Source organism: Lygodium microphyllum, chromosome 26, assembly GCF_053477565.2.
Source record: "Lygodium microphyllum isolate KBCC chromosome 26, Lygodium_microphyllum_v1.1.10, whole genome shotgun sequence".
Taxonomy (NCBI): domain Eukaryota; kingdom Viridiplantae; phylum Streptophyta; class Polypodiopsida; order Schizaeales; family Lygodiaceae; genus Lygodium; species Lygodium microphyllum.
In genome coordinates this window covers 78,124,044-78,142,163 of record NC_141160.1, presented here as the reverse complement: position 1 = coordinate 78,142,163, position 18,120 = coordinate 78,124,044, and the positions used below count along the sequence as shown (strand labels likewise).

Genomic DNA, 18,120 nt, shown 5'->3' with positions numbered 1-18,120 from the left:
TCATGCATTGGTTGTTGCGTAACATAAGGATTTGTGCCATACATTCCCATATGCGGCCCTTATCCAACCATAACATGAAAAATCGTACTTCCACCAAAATATCCTGGCTGCCCCATCATAGCATGCATACCCAACTGTCCAAGATCCATTGGATTGGCACTTTCGTGATGGCCTTGCATTTGCATTCCTTGCCCCGTAGGTACCAACTGCTTTATTTCATTAGCATCTTTGGGAGCTTCAAATGAAGGGTTTGGCATTATCTTCGGTGTATCTTGCTGTCCCGAAGTGTAGAAGACATCTTCTTCTTCTTGCCTTTGACGTCCTTCTTTGGAGCATTCAAAAATCGCGTAAATTGAGGATCCTTTGCCAATTCAATAAAGAGATTTGTCAAAAGCTACTGAACCATCGCCAATTCCTGATTTGTGCACTATCCCTCCCCATTTGGACAATCAATATATTATTGATAACATTATTTCCTTTGATAAATCCATATTTTGTGTTGCATGCACAATGTCAAGAAGATACTGATGTTTCAATACTGCTCCAAAGTTATCAAGGTTGAAATCACTTTAGGTTGTCTAGGAACTTGTTGCTGTTCTTAAATTTTTGAAATCAGACATCTCTTTCTTCAAGCATCTAAAATGTTGTTCTTCTTACACAAGTTGTGCGAAGGTTGTGTGATATAAACAAAGCCCACTAATGCATCGCAGGAAGAGCACAAACCAAGAGAGCTCCTTGCCTTATGAACACCTCCAATGTATTAACAACACCTCTAATGTATTGTGGGAAGAGCACAAACCAAGAGACTTCTTGACTTATGAAAAGCTTCAACTCTAACAAAGGACAGTGGAAAATAGGTAAACAAAGTTCAAATGTCTGTTGCTGGGCAACTAGCTGCTGACAGCCCTACGACACATTAGTTTGCAAACCAAAGCATCAGAATTCAGGAGCTTAAAATGGTGCTTAATCTTTTGCAATAAGGTCAATTTTAACACTCAATTTGGTGTTTTTAACAGTTTAAAAAGATGTCCAAAGAACAAGTACATCTCTACTAATGCCCCTTATACACACACATTTGGACCAGCTTCTGCTTAGTTCCCTGATAAACCTAAGGTGTAGCCCTACTTTAAGATTTGGCTTTGAGTGTATTGTCACTTAAGCTTTTATATCAGAAATGTTCAACCCCTATAACAATTTCTTAAGTTACTGACCTCTGAGACCAGAAATAGCCGATTGAATCAAAGGGTTGATATTCTCAATGCGACCAGGGAGAAATAGCCATAACTTCAAGGACACTGCTGCTGGAGCAGAACGAGTGCTTAGAAATGAACTCCAAATATTTTAAGACAAGTGGCACAAAAACTTAAAAGCAGTCACATGGCACAAAACCACAGGAAAACATATCAAGCTTCTCAGTACTAGTAAAATGTACATACCTTCATGGGGCAATACGGTATCTTGTGTCCAGGCACTAAGATGTCCTTCATTCTGCAGCCTGACATGTGCACCGAGAACCTTCCTTGCTAAGACCTCACTGTTCACACCAAAATCCGGGATGAACAGAAACTATAAACAACCATAGTGATTTTCTTGAGGTGATTTTCTTGAATATTTATCCCATGAAATTGCAGGTTAAATGAGATACTGCAACAACTGGACATGAGGTATCAAATCAAGGATGCTCCTTCCCTCTCTCAACTCATCTACTGCTGGAAATACTTGTTTACAGCTTGTGAACTATGCACCTTTGGAGTATTTTATCCCAGGACCCAACCTCAAGCAAAAACAACAGTCTGCAGCTAAGACAGAGATTGAGCTGACTACAGCAATAACTGAAATGTTGAGACTATGACCTGACAAAACAAGCTGAAAACAAAACTTATCATGGTCAAAATGTCACCCGTCATGATGCTGGCTTCTGGGCAGCCTCAACATTCAGCCACTACAATGTAAAGATCTGACAACTGGGTAGGCCGACCACATGCAACTGTATTCAGGCGATGAACCAATCACACCCTTGGTCGAGCACCCTTGCTCCACACAAGCACCAAAATGTGACAGCACTAAGAGCCAAACAAGCATGCACAAACAAGCACAGACATGACCAAGCAAGCATGGGGGAAAGCTGATTACTGTGCACAGACAAATAAACATGTGAGGAACCACACAAAAGATTTGTGAACAACTGAGAACTAGGTGTTGAGCAAGTAAAATTGAGTTATTGACAGCATTGAATACTATGAAATTATCATGCATTTAGGCCTAATTTAACTCCCCAAAAGAATAATTTAAAAGATAAACTTATTTTTTTGGTGGTACGACAAAAGGACTACCCTCTTCACCAGTCCTCTGTCTGCCCCAAACAGTCATTGCCAGTCCCCCTCCAATCACAAATAGCAATTGCCATCAATTCAGCCTGCTGTATTTGCGGCCTGCTCTGCTTCAGCTTCCATCGCCAGCCTGTCACATCATCAACATCCTCGTGCATAGAGGTGGAACTGCTGTTCGGATTGCAGCCTGTCACTGCCAGCAAATTCAAGCTAGATCCTGCTGTCTAGACTCCAAAAGGCTATGTTTTCTGCATCATAGGTGCTGCTACTTGCTTCTGCCACTCCCACGAACTGCCACGTCATCAATGCCACTGCATTTGCTGTTTCTGCATCTGTGCACAGCAGGGCAACACTCTTTTGGCATCAAACAAGTGGACAGCTGTTGTGTTCAAGATCCATCTCAAGTATGAAACTCTCTAAGCTATTCTCTTCATCTCCGACACACCTCTCAGCTCATCTCTGCCCCAATCCTCCAGACATGGAGGCTTGAGGCCCCATGTATCACTCTCATTTCTATATACCCTCTTCATTGAACATTCATCAGATTGTGTTTATTGAGGGCCGTACTCTATGTTTCCTCTACTTGCCCTAACATTCCTTACACTAAGTTGACTATAAAAGGCAAGATACCTCGAGAACTTACCTCCATTAGTCTTGTATCCTTCACTTTTCTCACCAACTTCCATTGTCCTTGCCTCATCATCAACATCTCTGCATGTGCTTTGACATCATCCCCCATATCAGCACCTACCACGCCTGCCCAATCATCATCATCCTCATGTACTAGAGTGCCAGCGGCCAAATGACTAGTTATTGCTGCTAGTAATCGTCCTTGCTATAGTCTAACATCATTTTCTGCTGATCATCATCCTAGCCAGTTGCATCTTGATCAGATAGCCCTATGTTTGACAACTACACCCCTAGACGATATCTCCTTGCTACCAGGTAATCCACCAAACAGCTGCACTTGCATCCTTTTGCTGCGAGAATGCTGGTTTTTGCATTGACATTTGCCATGTTTTGCCTGGGCAACCTCATGTAAGTGAGGCATTTTACAGCCTATGCTCTATTTACTCAACCTCCATGACATCCAAACACTATGAACTAACTATTGGATTTGGCACCTTGTACAATTGTCACTAGCTAGACAACCTACATATCCTCACACCCTTGTAAAAGCTACCTGAGCTAATGTCAGCACTGCATTTTGCAAGAGCAACATGAACTAAATTATAATGTCACAAACACTTTCCCCTTATAGCTTTCAGTTTCCCATCTGTGTAAAGAAATGGTATGGCAATCACAGAAAACACAAAAGTGTATGACAATATAGAGAACACAATCTGTAGAATGTTGAATGAGAATGTATGAATGATAGAGAAGATGATACAATCAAAGGGCCCTGAGCCTCCATGTCTCTAGGACTGGGGCACAGGTGGCTAAAGGAGTGGGTATCACAGTGTATCACACTCCAACAGATTCTCAAATGCAGCATCAGTCTAATGAAGTCTAGGTGAACTGGCCGCATTGTGGGCAACAGATCAGGCTGAAAAGACTGATGCTGAGATGGTGTCTAATGGTGTCCGTGACTGAATGACCTCCAACTATCAGGCAACTAGCAGGAAACCCTGTGCAGGCAGGAAATGCAGTAGGTGGCCTACTTGAACAGTAAACGCAAGATCCAGCAGGTGTCAAAGGCTGAGGACAGTCCAATACCAATAGGGTAGAAGGTGTAGACTGAAAACGCAAGTCTGGAATGGCTGGAAATCAGGTCACCAGCTGTGTAGGGGCTGTGGAAAGTAGGGGCAGCACTTGCACAAGCTCCATGAACTGAGGTGTCCTTCAAGAAGGGGTGTAAGCAGCAGTGGGCAATGAGAGGACCAAATGATGGCTGGCTGGAACAAAGGGATATATGATGCACAAACACAAGACTCCTACTTATAGAGGATTGAATGTGCATTTTGTCTTACTATCAAAAAATAAGCCATTGATCGTTGGCAATTTAGCATTAATTGCTTTTTGGGGCTGTTTTGAGGAGACTAAACTAGTAGTTAATGCACCATACTTATGTCTCGATGCAAACCCTAATATTAGTGGCTTAGTAATCCCTCTCAAGCCCAAACAGGACTATGCCCAAGTTGGTGTGTAGGCCAGTCACATCTCCACGCCCAAGTGCCCTTTTTACAGGCATGACCATTGAGATGCAAATGGTTGATGCTATAAAGCTATGAGAAAATCAGGATTCGGTATGATGGCCAAGATCCTATAAGCACCAATAGAAGGATACCCCCAGTGTCCCCGTCTAACCACTCGACAGTGGTGGAAAAAGTAAGCACCCCCACCATTCTCAATTTATTGTGGCCTGCATGCAGGAGATTCAAGACCCAATAGTGCCTAGATTGTACAGCTAAAGGTAAGTACTTTGAAGCTGATCCAAGAGCTAGCCCATTCCTAATTTATTGTGGCTCGCATGCAAGAGATCGAAGACCCAAATTGTACTCGGATTGTAGTACAATCAAGGGGCAAATTAATTTTATGAAGTGCTGGTCATTATTGACAGCAATTGTATTTAAGATTGAAGGGAGACTTCAATAATGCTGACACCACTACCATCATGCAGCTCTTCTACGATAGCTTTTTTTCTATATATATAATATTTGCTTTGGTCCCTCATCTTGCTGAAGGTTATTCCCTAGTGCTCGATGATTAATTAAACCTGGATTATTACTTACTGAAGAGAGCTGATCTTACTCCATCAAGTACTAGCTAGATGGCTGGACTTCCCATATATGCCACATTTGATATTAGGGCAGTTTCTCGTAAAATGCTGACCACTACACTACTTACAGCTAAATCTTGATGGACCACCCTATTTAGGATGTTGACTTCCTATCAAGTTCCGTGTCTCAAGTACTTCAATATTCTAGTAATACAAGATAGAGAAATTATTAGCAGTCATGGTTGTCATGCACTGTCATCTCCTGCTTGTGAGCCTCGATCCAAGTCCAACAGGGACATTAGAAGCTCTCACATGTTTGTCATGTGTTTTGATAGAGAAGGCAGCTCATTCTATAGTTTGCATTTTTTCCTCAATCAGTTTATGTGTCCACACTCTACATCAGCCCCAATCTGCTCCAAACGGCTGTGATCAGCCCTATTTCTGCCATGTCGGTATTTTTTTCCCATTCTTTTATGTGCTGCTGACTGCATTAAATGCAGTCAGCCAGTAACTGGCCGGCCAGTTCGGCTGATTCCAGCTATTTATAGCTGGCCTCTAGTTGGGGCAGATCATCTTCTTCTCTTCCTTGGAACGTCCTCCATCGTTTGTTGCAGTCTCCTCTGTCTCCAGCATGGACAGTAAATTTCTTGCCTCCTCTGTGTGTGTGTGTGTGTGTGTTCTTGGTTCTCTTCCATTGTGCACTCTCACATGGTATCATCATTGAAGTGAGTATGTGGAGTTACCCAATCGAGAGGAGACCCCCTAAGCAGGGGAACACACATTTTCAGCCATCTGTCCTTTGCTGGAAACCCAAACTTTCTACATTCTCCTGATCCATGCAACTCACACCAGCCATCTACAGTCCTTCCTTTGTAGAGGTGTAGCTGATTTCCACCATTCAGGACCATCTACAAAAAAACACAGATTCTTGTGGGTGTTTGGAGGTGTTGAAGATGTCTTATCACCAGTTCAATGCCCTTGATGGCTTTGACGAGAAGCCCTCTCATCACTGCTCTGAAGACTGAAAGGCAATGTAATCATTGTGAAGATCGAAGGTCCCAGCCCCATTTTGAACGAGAACCCTCTCTTAAACAGTCACACAAATCGGAGCAGCCATCTCCTCCCCCCTCTCTCCATGTCTCCCACAAGGCCTGTCCTTCTGGCCCTAAGATGCTTATGATGGCACCGTCAATGCACGTGCCTGTTCTTCCTTCTCTTCCCAAAGAAGACCGTTTGGATGGATCAAATTATTTGCTTTGGTCTTGTGAGGTGGAATGTATTCTTGACACCTTCGATCTTTGAGAGCTGGTTACCCACCCTATTCCTTGTCCCATGTAGGATCCCAAAGTGTGGTCAAAGATGGATCGTGCGGCCCTGTGGGATCGGCTCAATTCTAGAGCTCAATCTTTTCTCTTTATGAGCTTACATGGTTTTGTCCTATTGCATGTGCACACGTTGCGGAAAAAAGCAAAAGTGTGGACAAAGCTTGTTGCTTTGTGCCATTAGAAGACATTTTCCCACCAAATTACTCTTGAGAAGAAATTAAGGATGCTCGCTAATTATGACTCTCCTTCCATGAAGGATCACATCAATGAATTGGAGAACAATAGGGATGAGCTTTCTTCCCTCAACAAGCTCATCTCTTTGGATGATATGGCCATGATTCTTTTGACTCAACTGCCCTCTCCAAAATATGATGTCTTCTCTACACCAATCTTATTATATCAAGGACCCATGAGACTCTTCTATGGGAGGAGTTTCCTCCGCTTGTCTTGGAGCATGACAAGCATCTAAAAGAGTAGCTAGTGGATCTAGCTCCATGAAAGCTTTTACTGCAAGTATGGGAGGGGGAAGAAAAAAGAGAAGCAAACAAAGGCCTAGCATAAGAAGGAGACACAAGAGCATTCTTCAAGCTCTAACAAAGATTTAGAGAAGCCTCAATGCCCACTGAGGGAAGGGAACACATCCTAAGGAGAAGCCTTGGAAGAAGTGCCCTCAACTTTGTTCGGGAAAAAAGGATGGAGCTATGTCATCTAGGCCTTCCTCTACCTCTACACCAACTATTACCCATGGGTTCGTGTTCCTTCATATCCATGTGTGAGGAGCCTTCTTCAATAGTTGATTGTTCTTCAAAGAGCCCTTGGTTCATTTGCAGTGGTGCTTCAAGTCATATGACTCCATGAAGTGACATGCTACAGGATTTCCATCCATCTAAGGGTCTTGTCATTGTTGGTGACATTTGTTCAATGCCTATTAGTGGTATTGGCACATTGCCATTATTGCCAGACTATTCCTCCACAGACCTAGGCTTACCACTCCTCTCCGTTTATGACCTAACTAGACTTGGTACCTAGGTTGCCTTCACAGAGCAAGCCATGTGTCTTGCGAATTCTTCTTCAAGCGTTGTTTTAGTAACAAGTTGGTAGGAGAGCCAACTCTACAAGCTCCATTCCCCTTCTCTTATGCAGGGTCCTCCGAGAGGCAATTGTCTATTGCTTCACTTGTTCCCGCCTATGCACCATCTATTCCACAGGTTCCTTCCCATCCCCCACCCTCCCCTCCAATAGTTCCCTCATACCCTCCTCGTTTGGAGGGGGATGATATTGGTGATGCCGCTATGGATTCATTGGCCCCTAGTGCTTCAAAGGGGGACTCCCAAGATCATGAGGAGATTCTTCATCAACAATCAACATCAATGGACTTCATCAGCACTGGCACTCTTCCTATCACCCTTGGATCCGCATCTTCTTTGGCCTTCAACCACATCCGCGATCTAAGAGGGGATGTTAGCAATCATGTTTGCCATACACTATCATCTCCTACCTATAAACCTCTGTCTGACTCAAACAGGGACATTAGGAGCACCAACATGTCTATCATGTGCTTTGACAAAGGAGGCAACGCATTCTAAAGTCTACATTTTTTTCTCTCAATCAATTTAGGTGTGTTCACACTAGGCATCAGCCCCAATCTGCTCCAAATGGCTGTGATCAGCCCTGTTTCTACCACGTGTTAGTTGTCCAAGATTAAGTGGTAAAGTTTGCATTGTCAGATTTGTGTATTTATTGCTTGCTGTAATTTGTGGTAAATCAGGTCCTTCACTACCCTTGCCAAGAAGGAAGGGTCGTTACATTAGGAGCTCTAACAGAGTCTTTATCTACCAATTTATCTCTTCAAGACATTTGAAGTGGAGGTCCTATCAATGGCATCTCCTCTGCCATCTGCATCACATGGATAGCCAGCAATATTGGGCAGCCTAATTTTCCTTATTTCAGGCAAGCTCTACAGCGACATGGCAAGCAAACACATAGAATATGGGTAGACAGCGCTGGGCTGCCATTTTCAGGTCAATAAGCTGGATTTGAGCAATCCGACCTGCATGCTAGTTTGCTGGTCAGCCAGCTTAATGGGAAAGTCTTATTTATTGCTGCCCACCTCCCCATCGTCACACAAATCATTTTGTCCAAACTCCCTCATTCTTTAGTTATCATTTGCCTACCTTTGTCCGGCACCTTCATTAGCACTCCATGCTGCATGTAGCATTTCTTTTGTCACCATTTTCTCTTCTCACTCCATGTTGTTGTTCTTTTCCAGTGCACACTCACGTGGTATCGTTTGCCAAAGTGGGAGTCGGATGTGACTCAAGTGTTGTATCTTTTCAAGCTGAAGGACATCATTTCAGAGGTGCACAATGCAGCATCATCATCCAAAAGGGTTTCTCAAGCTATGTTTTTGTCAAGCCAAAACTTGTGGGACTGTGTTTTATCTCCAACAGTTGTCTATACCTTGCATTTGTGTTATTGGTACTTTGCCTTTGTTTTGTGACCGTCCATCTCAAAGCTCCATTTCAAAAGTCCTCCATGTTCCAGACTTATGCTTTCATCTCTTCTTTGTTCATGGTCTGATGAGACTCAATACCCACATTAACTTCATCAAGCAAGCCGTGACCCATCTTTGTTGAGAATTCTACATCAAGAGCCATTCTTGCAATGAGTTGGCAAGAAAAAGGGTCATATCAGCTCCATTCCCCTTTCAAAATGAAGGACCTTATCAGAATATGCGATTATGCAAAGAGACAATAGGGTTTGCAGTGTGAAACACAATGTGTATGGCAAACACCGAGAGAGAAGAGAAACTCGTAAACACGAGATCAAGATGGCGATGCACTAAATAATGCTATGAGAAGGAAAACCAATACAGTTGAGCTGAAGCTCAAAAGATGACTGCACTATCCTATCTGAATCAAGTGGCAACATTTGTAGGGTTTGCACGGAGAAGGGAGTGAAACACAGTCCTCCGGGCAATGGGTTATCGACGATGTATGCTGATGGTGAAGGACGGATGTGGAGGGAGCAGAACACAATCCTCTTATGCCGTGAAGAAGGAAGAAGATGATCACTAGCTATCAAGGGAGCGAAGCACGGTTCTCGAACACCAAGAGGTGGGGCAAGGTGAAGGGGCAGCCACCAAGAGGGTAAATGCAACTTGTGAAGGCCTATCAACCCAAAAACGCTACCTAGGTCTGCAGAAACTTACGCCAAGTGTGGGGTGACACCAAGCAAGATGTTGACCCCTAGCTAGGGAAGATGATGCCAAATGTAGAGAAAGTCTCCAAGCAACCAAACACAAATCTAATGGAGCCTAAAAGAAGTGGTGACTAACGCCAATGCTAGAGAAGATGACACCATGTGTTGGGGAGCCTCCAAGCTGTTGGGAATAAAGGGCCTTGTGCCTTTTAAATGTGTTCGCGTGTGAACACACCCTTAGCACTTGTACATATATATGGTTGATGCTTCAAGCACAAAATTTTGGGCTTCTTTGACTGTGCGTGTCAAATTTCATGCCCATGGGTACATGTCATGTACAACAAAAATTGCAGCTAAAATTTGGGACTTCTCATGTAATGTGATGTATTTGCCCTTGGAACAGCTATAATCAGTTGTGGAATGTTGTAGCACATGGTTTGGTGCTTCTGAAAATTTACTTACAGATCTGAAATTTCTGCTTCTACGTGGTCATTTATTGTTGGTTGGTACTTGTTTGTACCTTGGTCACTTGTGTGACAGTTTGGGCCTGCATTTGCTGAATTTTTTGTCACATTTGGGCTGAAAATCATGGCTGGCAGCGGTGACAACAGTAATCTCATGCACATTAAGAAGCTTGAAAGAGCACATAACTTTGCAGTCTAGTAAAAACAGTGCTACAATATCATGTTGCTGAAGAAGCAGGCAAAGCTGATTAAGACCAAAGGGGCAAAGCCTGCAGACATGGAACACGAAGATTGGGATGAGTTAAATGAGCTTACACGCTCAACCATTGAGCTATCGATTTCTGATGCCTTACTGTTTAACATTGAAGGTTTGGATTCTGCATATGCTATTTAAACTCCACTGGAAGAACTGTATGCACAAAAGAGTGCTAGAAGCAAAGTGTATTGGCTGAAAAAGCTTATGGATTTGCGCATGAAAGATGGGATTTCGTGCTAGCATGATAGCACTCTGACTATCACAATGGAGAACAGGTAACTCTGTAATGCAATAATTGGGGTTCCATTGCCTCCATATGTGAAATTCAATGCAGAGGACAGTCCTACATCTGATGATGAGACGGCTGAAATGGCCAAGATACCATATGCTTCAGGTGTTGGCAGTTTGATGTATGCTATGGTTGCTACACATCCTGACATTGCCTTTGCAGTGGAAGTGGTTAGCAGATACATGGCAAACCCCGGTAAAAAGCATTGGGAAGCAGTGAAAGGTATTATGAGATACCTCAAAGGCACAAAGGAGTTGTGCATCTGCTTTGGAAAGCAGAAGGCATCTGTTGTTGGCTTTACGAATGCAGACTATACTGGTCATGCGGATTGCAGAAAGTCCACTTCTGGGTATGTGTTTACCTTCACAAGAGCAGCAGTCTCTTAGATCTCCAGGCTACAAAAGTGTGTTGCATTGTCTACTACAGAGGCAGAGTATGTGGTTGCCACTAAGGCATGCAAAGAGGCTTTATGGCTTTCATGTCTGGTGGGAGCTTGGCATTACAGAGTTACCTATTCTCCATAGTGATAGTCAGAGTGCTATCATGCTAGCACGGAATCCCGACTTTCATACAAAGATGAAGCACATACAGATGAAGTACCACTTCATTAGAGATATACTTGATAACAAGAGCATTGAGCTTGTCAAAGTGCATACAGATGATAATCCTGCAGACCTTCTCACAAAGGGTCTTCCACCAGAGCGGTTTTCTCATTGCCGACAGATGATGGGAGTTGGATAGATATATGTATTTCAACTTTGTATATACCTAGACTTAGCTGATTCTTTTCTCTTCTTAAGGCACATTGCCTTTAGGTGGGAGGTTGTTGGGAATAAAGGCCCTCGTGCCTTTTAAATGTGCTCAGGTGTGAACACACCCTTAGCACTTGTACTTTCATATATATATCTATCTAAAAACCTAAAGAGATATACACTTGATTGTACCCACAAGTCGTGCTCACTCTAACTCACAACCCTGCACTCTCTCTCTCTGTCTCTCTGCTAGCAATCACTGCGTGTCTCGATCTCCATGCCCTCTGAGCTCGACACAAGCTACCAAATGCAAGGTGGAAGGGTAGCCTATGGTGACACCATGATGATGGAGAAGATGGTCGCCATGCTAATGGAGAGAAGGTAGACGTGAACCATGAACCGCAATGTGCACTGAAGGGGTGTAAGGGCAGTGGAAAGGTTGGAGAGAGAAGGAAATAAGAACAAGTGGTGGAGAATAAATGAAGAGAGTGTGGAATGAAATGAAGAGGCAGCCTATTTATAGGCCTCAACTGTCTAAGATGGTATACCATTGTGTCGGCACCCACTGAAAAAGTGACCAGAATGAGGACATCAACCCTTTTGGAGGTTGTCAGTGTGAAACTCTAACTGAACTGGTTACATGGAAGAAGTGGTTTCTCAACACCCCCTCTCATGCCCAAAAAGGGATGAAGAAAGAGGAGCGAAGAGAGATATAAAGAAGATGTACAGGATCCCAAACATCCAAGATTGCGACTAGAAAGGTAATATGAAGTAAGGAGCATTAGATTGGATGAACTATAGAACCTAACTCCACCTCAGGAGAGAAGCCACCAGCTCCATAACTCCATGTTGGAAGAAATTCGAAGGCCTTGTCACCAAGTCATGGCTGAACCTCCAAGGCCTCAAGCTAAGTGGTACCTAAAGATCCTAGGTATCAAGAGGAGAAATGACTGCTTGAAGACATCAATCCCAAAAGAGTAAATGGGGGGGGATAGAACTTCAAGATAAGGAGGGACCCCTCTTAGGATGGTGGTGTAAGGGGGCCCCTCTAAAGCCAAAGAAGAAGTAGGAGCCCTTGCGGAGGGCAAAGAAAGTACATCCCCTTTTGAATCCCCCTCTGCGAGAGACAGGAAATCTAAAAACTCATGGATCACAAACTCCAAATCATAGGATGACAAAGTAAGTACCGCCAATCGTGCTAAATAAGGTATCTAGGGTGTCAAAGATGTCGAAGAACTCCCAAAGGTGGCCCCTTGAACCTGGGTAGTCAAGGGTGGGGAAAGGTGAGACTCGTGATAAGCCGAGGGAGGGCAACAGTTGACGTCTCTCAATGGAATGGACTATGGAGCCAAAGTAATGAAAGATATCGAACAACCATTGTCTCTCAAAGGAGCAAACTATGGAGGGAACGGTAGCCAACAAATCACTGCCACTCAATGAAGCGGACTGCATAACCATGGGTTGTCAAGGTGGAATTCTTGAAACCCTAGAAGAAGTAGAAGAAACATCTGTAGCACATTGCGGTAATCTCAAGGAGATCGAAGTACCAAGTGATCCACCTTTGGCTCGAAAGGACTTAGTACACATCGGATGCATCTTGTTGCCTTGAGCATAAAAATCTAAAAGCTGGTGCAAAATAAACTCTATGGCCCAAAAGGGAGAGGCGGCACAATGAGTGCCTGGAGATAGAGGCGTGTGCTCCGGCAACGTAGAGAGCAAAGGTCAGTGTCGGCAAGCATCAGTGGGGGTTTCAATGATGCCAAAAGAGCACCTAGTGGTCTATCCATTTGCCCGTGGAAAGTCATAGCACCAGAGTGTCACCTTATAAAAGGGAGGATGGGAGGGAGAGGAAGAGAAAGGTATCTATCTCCCAATGATACAATGGAATTGAAGGGGTAAATCAATAGATGATGCCGAACCCACAACTTGTCTTTGCCTTCTCTAAGGAACAAGATTGTTAGCTCTCTAAGCTCCTGTGCTTTGATACTGTGTCAGAATATGCACCATTGTGTGGGCACCCACAAAAAAAGTGACCAAAATGAGGACACCAACCCCTTTTGGGGCTCCTAGCCATCTTCTCATTGCCGCCCTTGTTTCCATCACTGCACACCCCACCCATAGATTTTATCCCATCCCTCACCATCACCTCCAATGGTTCCCTCATAGAGCCTCCCCCCCCCCCCCCCCCGCCCCCAAAATCCCTATCAAAGAGGTACGATCTCGAAGATGCAACCATGGATTCCCTAGCCCTTCTTGTTTCAAATGGGGATTCCCAGGATTGTGAGAGCTTCTCAAGGATTGTAGCCTTTCCTTCATGCAGTTGCCTCTTTCCTTCATCACCAAGCCACCATCCCTACTGCTAGTATGCCCATCTATGGCCTCTAGTTCCTAATGTTCTTATCTAGCAGGATACAGTGCCTTCGATAACTCCTCACTATCATCCCTAAATTGGATTAGCAGCATGGATCACCCATTCCTAATTGAGCATCACTGCAACAATCCGTTTGATGCCTCTCCACACCCATTGGTCTATGAATGACCTCTCGTTGCATCAACTTTCATCTAGAGAGAGGGTCATACTCCTTGGCTAATGTCCATTGTTGATGAACTTCATTGGTAGTGACACTCTTCTTGCCACCATCCAATCTATTATATCTTTGGCTTTTCACTAGATCCAAAATCTAGGAAGGGGTGTTAGCAAACATGTGTGACCTGCATGATCATATGTTTCCTATAAGCCTCATCTTGAGTCAAATAAGAACATTAAGAGCTCCAACATAATCTTTGTCCATCGATTTCTCTCTCTAAGACATTTTAGGAGGAGGCCGATCCTATCAATGGCATTTTCTTTGCCCATATGCATGGCATTGATGACCAACAACATTGAGCAACTTGATTTTCTTTGTTCCACACAGCCTTTACAAGCACATGGCATGCAGTTGTGTTGAGTACGGCTAGGCATGGGCAGCCATTTTCAGGCCAATTAGCTAAATTTTACCATTCTGACTAGCATCTAATACAAGTCAGCCAATTCATTGGTTGGCTGGTTTCATGGGCAAGTCCTATTAATTGCTACCCTCCGCTACATTATCACACACATCATTTCTCCTGTCTCCTCACTCTGAGTTATTGTTCTTTTCCATTGCACTCTCAAACGTGTTGCACCTAAATCCACCATTTAAAGAATCTCTCTTTCATACATTGGACCCTCTAGGGTCAATCCTCAAGTGTATTCCATCCATAACCCCAAGAAAACTGCCCAAGATTACATCTCAAAAAAGAATGGATTTTGCACACATTCGCAAAAACCGAACAAATTCGCAATGTGTCAATGTATATATATTAGGCTTTGCCACTCTCCGCACTAAATCGAATGCTCAGACTAACAATTCTTCACTAAGAGCTTTTACACATGCACACACTCATATAGTCGTATACAAGCTACTATATTAGCCTTTATATAATTAGAAGCTTAATTGCCAAACACACACATTACACTTACTGTTTAACAATTGTTAGCTGCCAACAAAAGTTAAAAGTTACTTCCGCCGTTTGTGTTACTCCAAGCATGCTTTGAGCTCTCTCACTATAGATGGTTGTAATGAAGAGGAACTGGCTGCAAACATATGCCACAAAAGTAGATATTGAAGGCTAGAAATGAAACCTAACAAATTGATGCACATTGGCCATCAATTGGATACAAAAACTTACCTAGATGGAATTTAGGGCCTCTCCCCCTAAACACAGAGCTACAACCTAAATCAAGATTTTGAAAAACTTTATTTTAAAGGTGATCCCAAAATACATTTCCAAGCTTCCAAAAATTTTCCATTTCAGGCTACCAAAAAGCTGTTTTGGGCAACTATATTCTCAGCCTAGCTTCCCTTTAGAGCAAAGTTCCTGCCTGGCTAATTTGCTCATGTTCAACTTTTTGCTTGGGCTCTCTCCGTCATGTTCAACCTGACCTGTTGATGCCACATTGGCAAGTCACAATTGGTCAGTGGGGTGTGTTAGATGTTTGGCTGCCAATGAGACAGCCTGTCATTTGTAATGCCAATGCCCTCATTCTGCTTCATTTTTTGATACAATATCACTTTTCTTGTTCCCTTGAGGAATAGTTCTCGAGCTTTGGTTTGTCCAAATTTGCCTTACAACCTGATGCCTTTTTTTTCAGGTTGGTGCCAATGTTGGGCTCTCTGCACTGGATGGCCTCTATGCCATAAGCTGCTTGATCATCACAGTGATCGTGAAACAAACTCACAAAGACCCTACAGCTTCCTACAAACTGCAACGCAGTCTGTGGCTGATGCATCTGGAAAGCCAGCACATCACTCCTCTCCCTGCTCACATTATACAAAATATTTACTTTACACATGCAAAGTTGTAGCAGCTTTTTTTCCCCTACAATGATCTTCCTCAATCATGACCCCCACATGATCTGAGTAAAGTGAACAATTCCTAAAGATTGGATGCCGGCTGAATTCCTGCCAATGGCTGAAATGTTCAATTGGTTCTTTTCCCTTTGTAGGAGGTCTGGCAGCTTCCGAATTGCAGACAAGCCAAAAAGGGGAGCCTTGTCACACTACCTATGCCTAAGAGCCATTTTTCAAACAGTCCAGACAATTCACTTGTAGCTTCTTTCAATAGAGTAATTCTTCAAATAGTACAGACAATACTCTTGTCCTAAGCTTCTACTGCTACCTACCTACACTCAAAACTCCTGTTACAATCCTACGCATTGATAAATTACAGATTTTTACTAGACCATGCAGCAAAAAAAAATCTACAACTAAGCGGAGGATTTAGTGCCGGCTACAAACCGCTTCTCAAAAAGCGCAGTGTCATCTTCGTCTATCGGAATTAACTGGAACCAAGAGACCTGCTGCAATCCTCCCTGTAACATAAACATAATAATAAGCTTCCATGTTCGACAACACCAGCATCCCCCGAGAAACATAATAAACAACTTCCATATCCGGCAAAACAGCAACAACACCAGCATCCCCCAATGAGGGCCCAAAGATAAACCAAGCATGGTTCACTCATAACAATAGAAGCGCAACAATTGGATTATAAGTGCATTCCAAAAAATCATAGTTTGGAGCGAAAAAGGGTAAGGAAGGACAGAAAAAAATAAAGAGCAGTTTATCGAGTGGATCTGAGATGCCGGGAAGAGACGGAAATTATGAGATCACGAAGCTAAAGGAAAGGAAAAGAGACAAGCAAAACAGTACCAGTCTGAAGACGTTGGTAAGCATTTTCGCTTCCTGCTCATATCGCAGCAAATGCCAGACTGCTCTCTCTTCCTCTTCTTCTTCCTCTCATTCTCTGTCTCTCTCTCTCCAGTTCGGGTGCGTTCAAATCGCAGCTTTCTTTTTGTTGGCCTCGAATCTTACATTTTCATACTGTATAAATATCGAAAAATATAAATTAGTATCTCATAAATATCCAAAATATAAAAGATTTCGCCTTAAACCTTTCCAAGTGCTAGAGTCGCTACCCATATTGCAGACATATCAAAAATATAATACACCGTGATGGGTTCGGTTCACTTTTTCAAGTGTAATAGAACCCATTGATATTATTCACAATTGTTTGTTTTTTAATGAGGGAATTTTTGAAATGATCACGAGTAGGCTTCATCCTAATATTTGCAACCCTAAGGGTAAGGCATTGCTAAGCCCATCAATCAAGGATGTAAACTATTGGCCAAAAATCTCACACGCTACCGATCACTCACATTGGTTATTGTTGAACATTTTGCCAAGCTCCCTTCTAAGATGTATCCCTATTCGGGTAGTTACTTAAGGCACTACATGACTAAGCTTGGATTGACATGCCAAATTTTTTATATAAAACCCATGTTTTCAAGACAAATTTAGTAGTGGTTACTTGACCTTCCACGAGTTGGTTATTGTTGGTGCTTTGATAGTGTCATACAATAATGGTGCTATCGCTTGGTATACCTTGTCATTGCAATTTGAGGTTTGGGCCAAGTGTTTGGACTCAAATCTTACATTTTCATACTATATAAATATTTAAAAATATAAATTAGTATCTCATAAATATCCAATATATAAAAGATTTCGTCTTAAACCTTTTTGAGTGCTAGAGTAGCGACCCATATTGTAGACATATCAAAATATAGTATATCGTGATGGGTTCGGTTCACTTTTCCAAGTGTAGTAGGACCCATCTATACTCCTTTATTATTTGAGTTGCAAGTTTGAGAAGTGTCGAAGCACCAAGGAGCTCCTGAACCTATCTCCTTTATTATTTGAGTTGCAAGTTCGGGAGATGTTGAAGCACCAAGGAGCTCCCGAACCTACCTCCCAAACCAAAGCAAGGAGCTCATTGATTGCTCATGATTGGGAAGTTGTGCTTTTGTACATGCTCTCTCTCTCTCTTCTCTCAGAAAATCGTTGTTGCCACCATCTACCATCATTGTCGTTTGTTTAGACTCTGCATACCTACCTCTAATATCATCATCTTCCTCTTTGCTTGTGTACCTGCATGTGTGTGTGTGTGTGTGAGAGAGAGAGAGACATCATTGTCTCTCTATCTTGACGTCGTCCCCTCTCTCTCTCTCTCTCTCTCTCTCTCTCTCTCTCTCTCTCTCTCTCTCTCTCTCTCTCTCTCTCTCTCTCTCTCTCAAGCAAGTACGCAGGCAGAGAGGGAGGTTTAGAATTTGTAAGCAGGTTCATAGGCTAGGTTTTGTTGTTTTGTAGCAAGTTTCTGCTACAACAGTAAATGTATGATGTTTTTTCCTCTCTCTCTCTCTCTC

General features: G+C 43.0%; 1 protein-coding gene across 4 annotated transcripts in view; it reads right to left on the bottom strand.

The window, feature by feature from the left end:
* Window positions 1-16,713, bottom strand: part of GCT (RNA polymerase II transcription mediator) — a 121,930-nt gene extending 105,217 nt beyond the window's left edge. For 2 of the 4 annotated variants that reach the window (XM_087668561.1, XM_087668558.1), the window contains exons 1-4: window positions 16,571-16,713; window positions 16,157-16,230; window positions 1,437-1,534; window positions 1,212-1,301 (exon numbers count right to left, since the gene is read on the bottom strand). In XM_087668561.1, coding sequence (XP_087524687.1) covers window positions 1,212-1,301; window positions 1,437-1,534; window positions 16,157-16,230; window positions 16,571-16,594 — 286 coding nt within the window. In that variant the 5' untranslated portion in view covers window positions 16,595-16,713. The remainder of the gene's footprint in view (window positions 1-1,211; window positions 1,302-1,436; window positions 1,535-16,156; window positions 16,231-16,570) is intronic. The other 2 variants (XM_087668559.1, XM_087668560.1) reach the window with 2 other exon arrangements.
* Window positions 16,714-18,120: the final 1,407 nt, after the last annotated feature.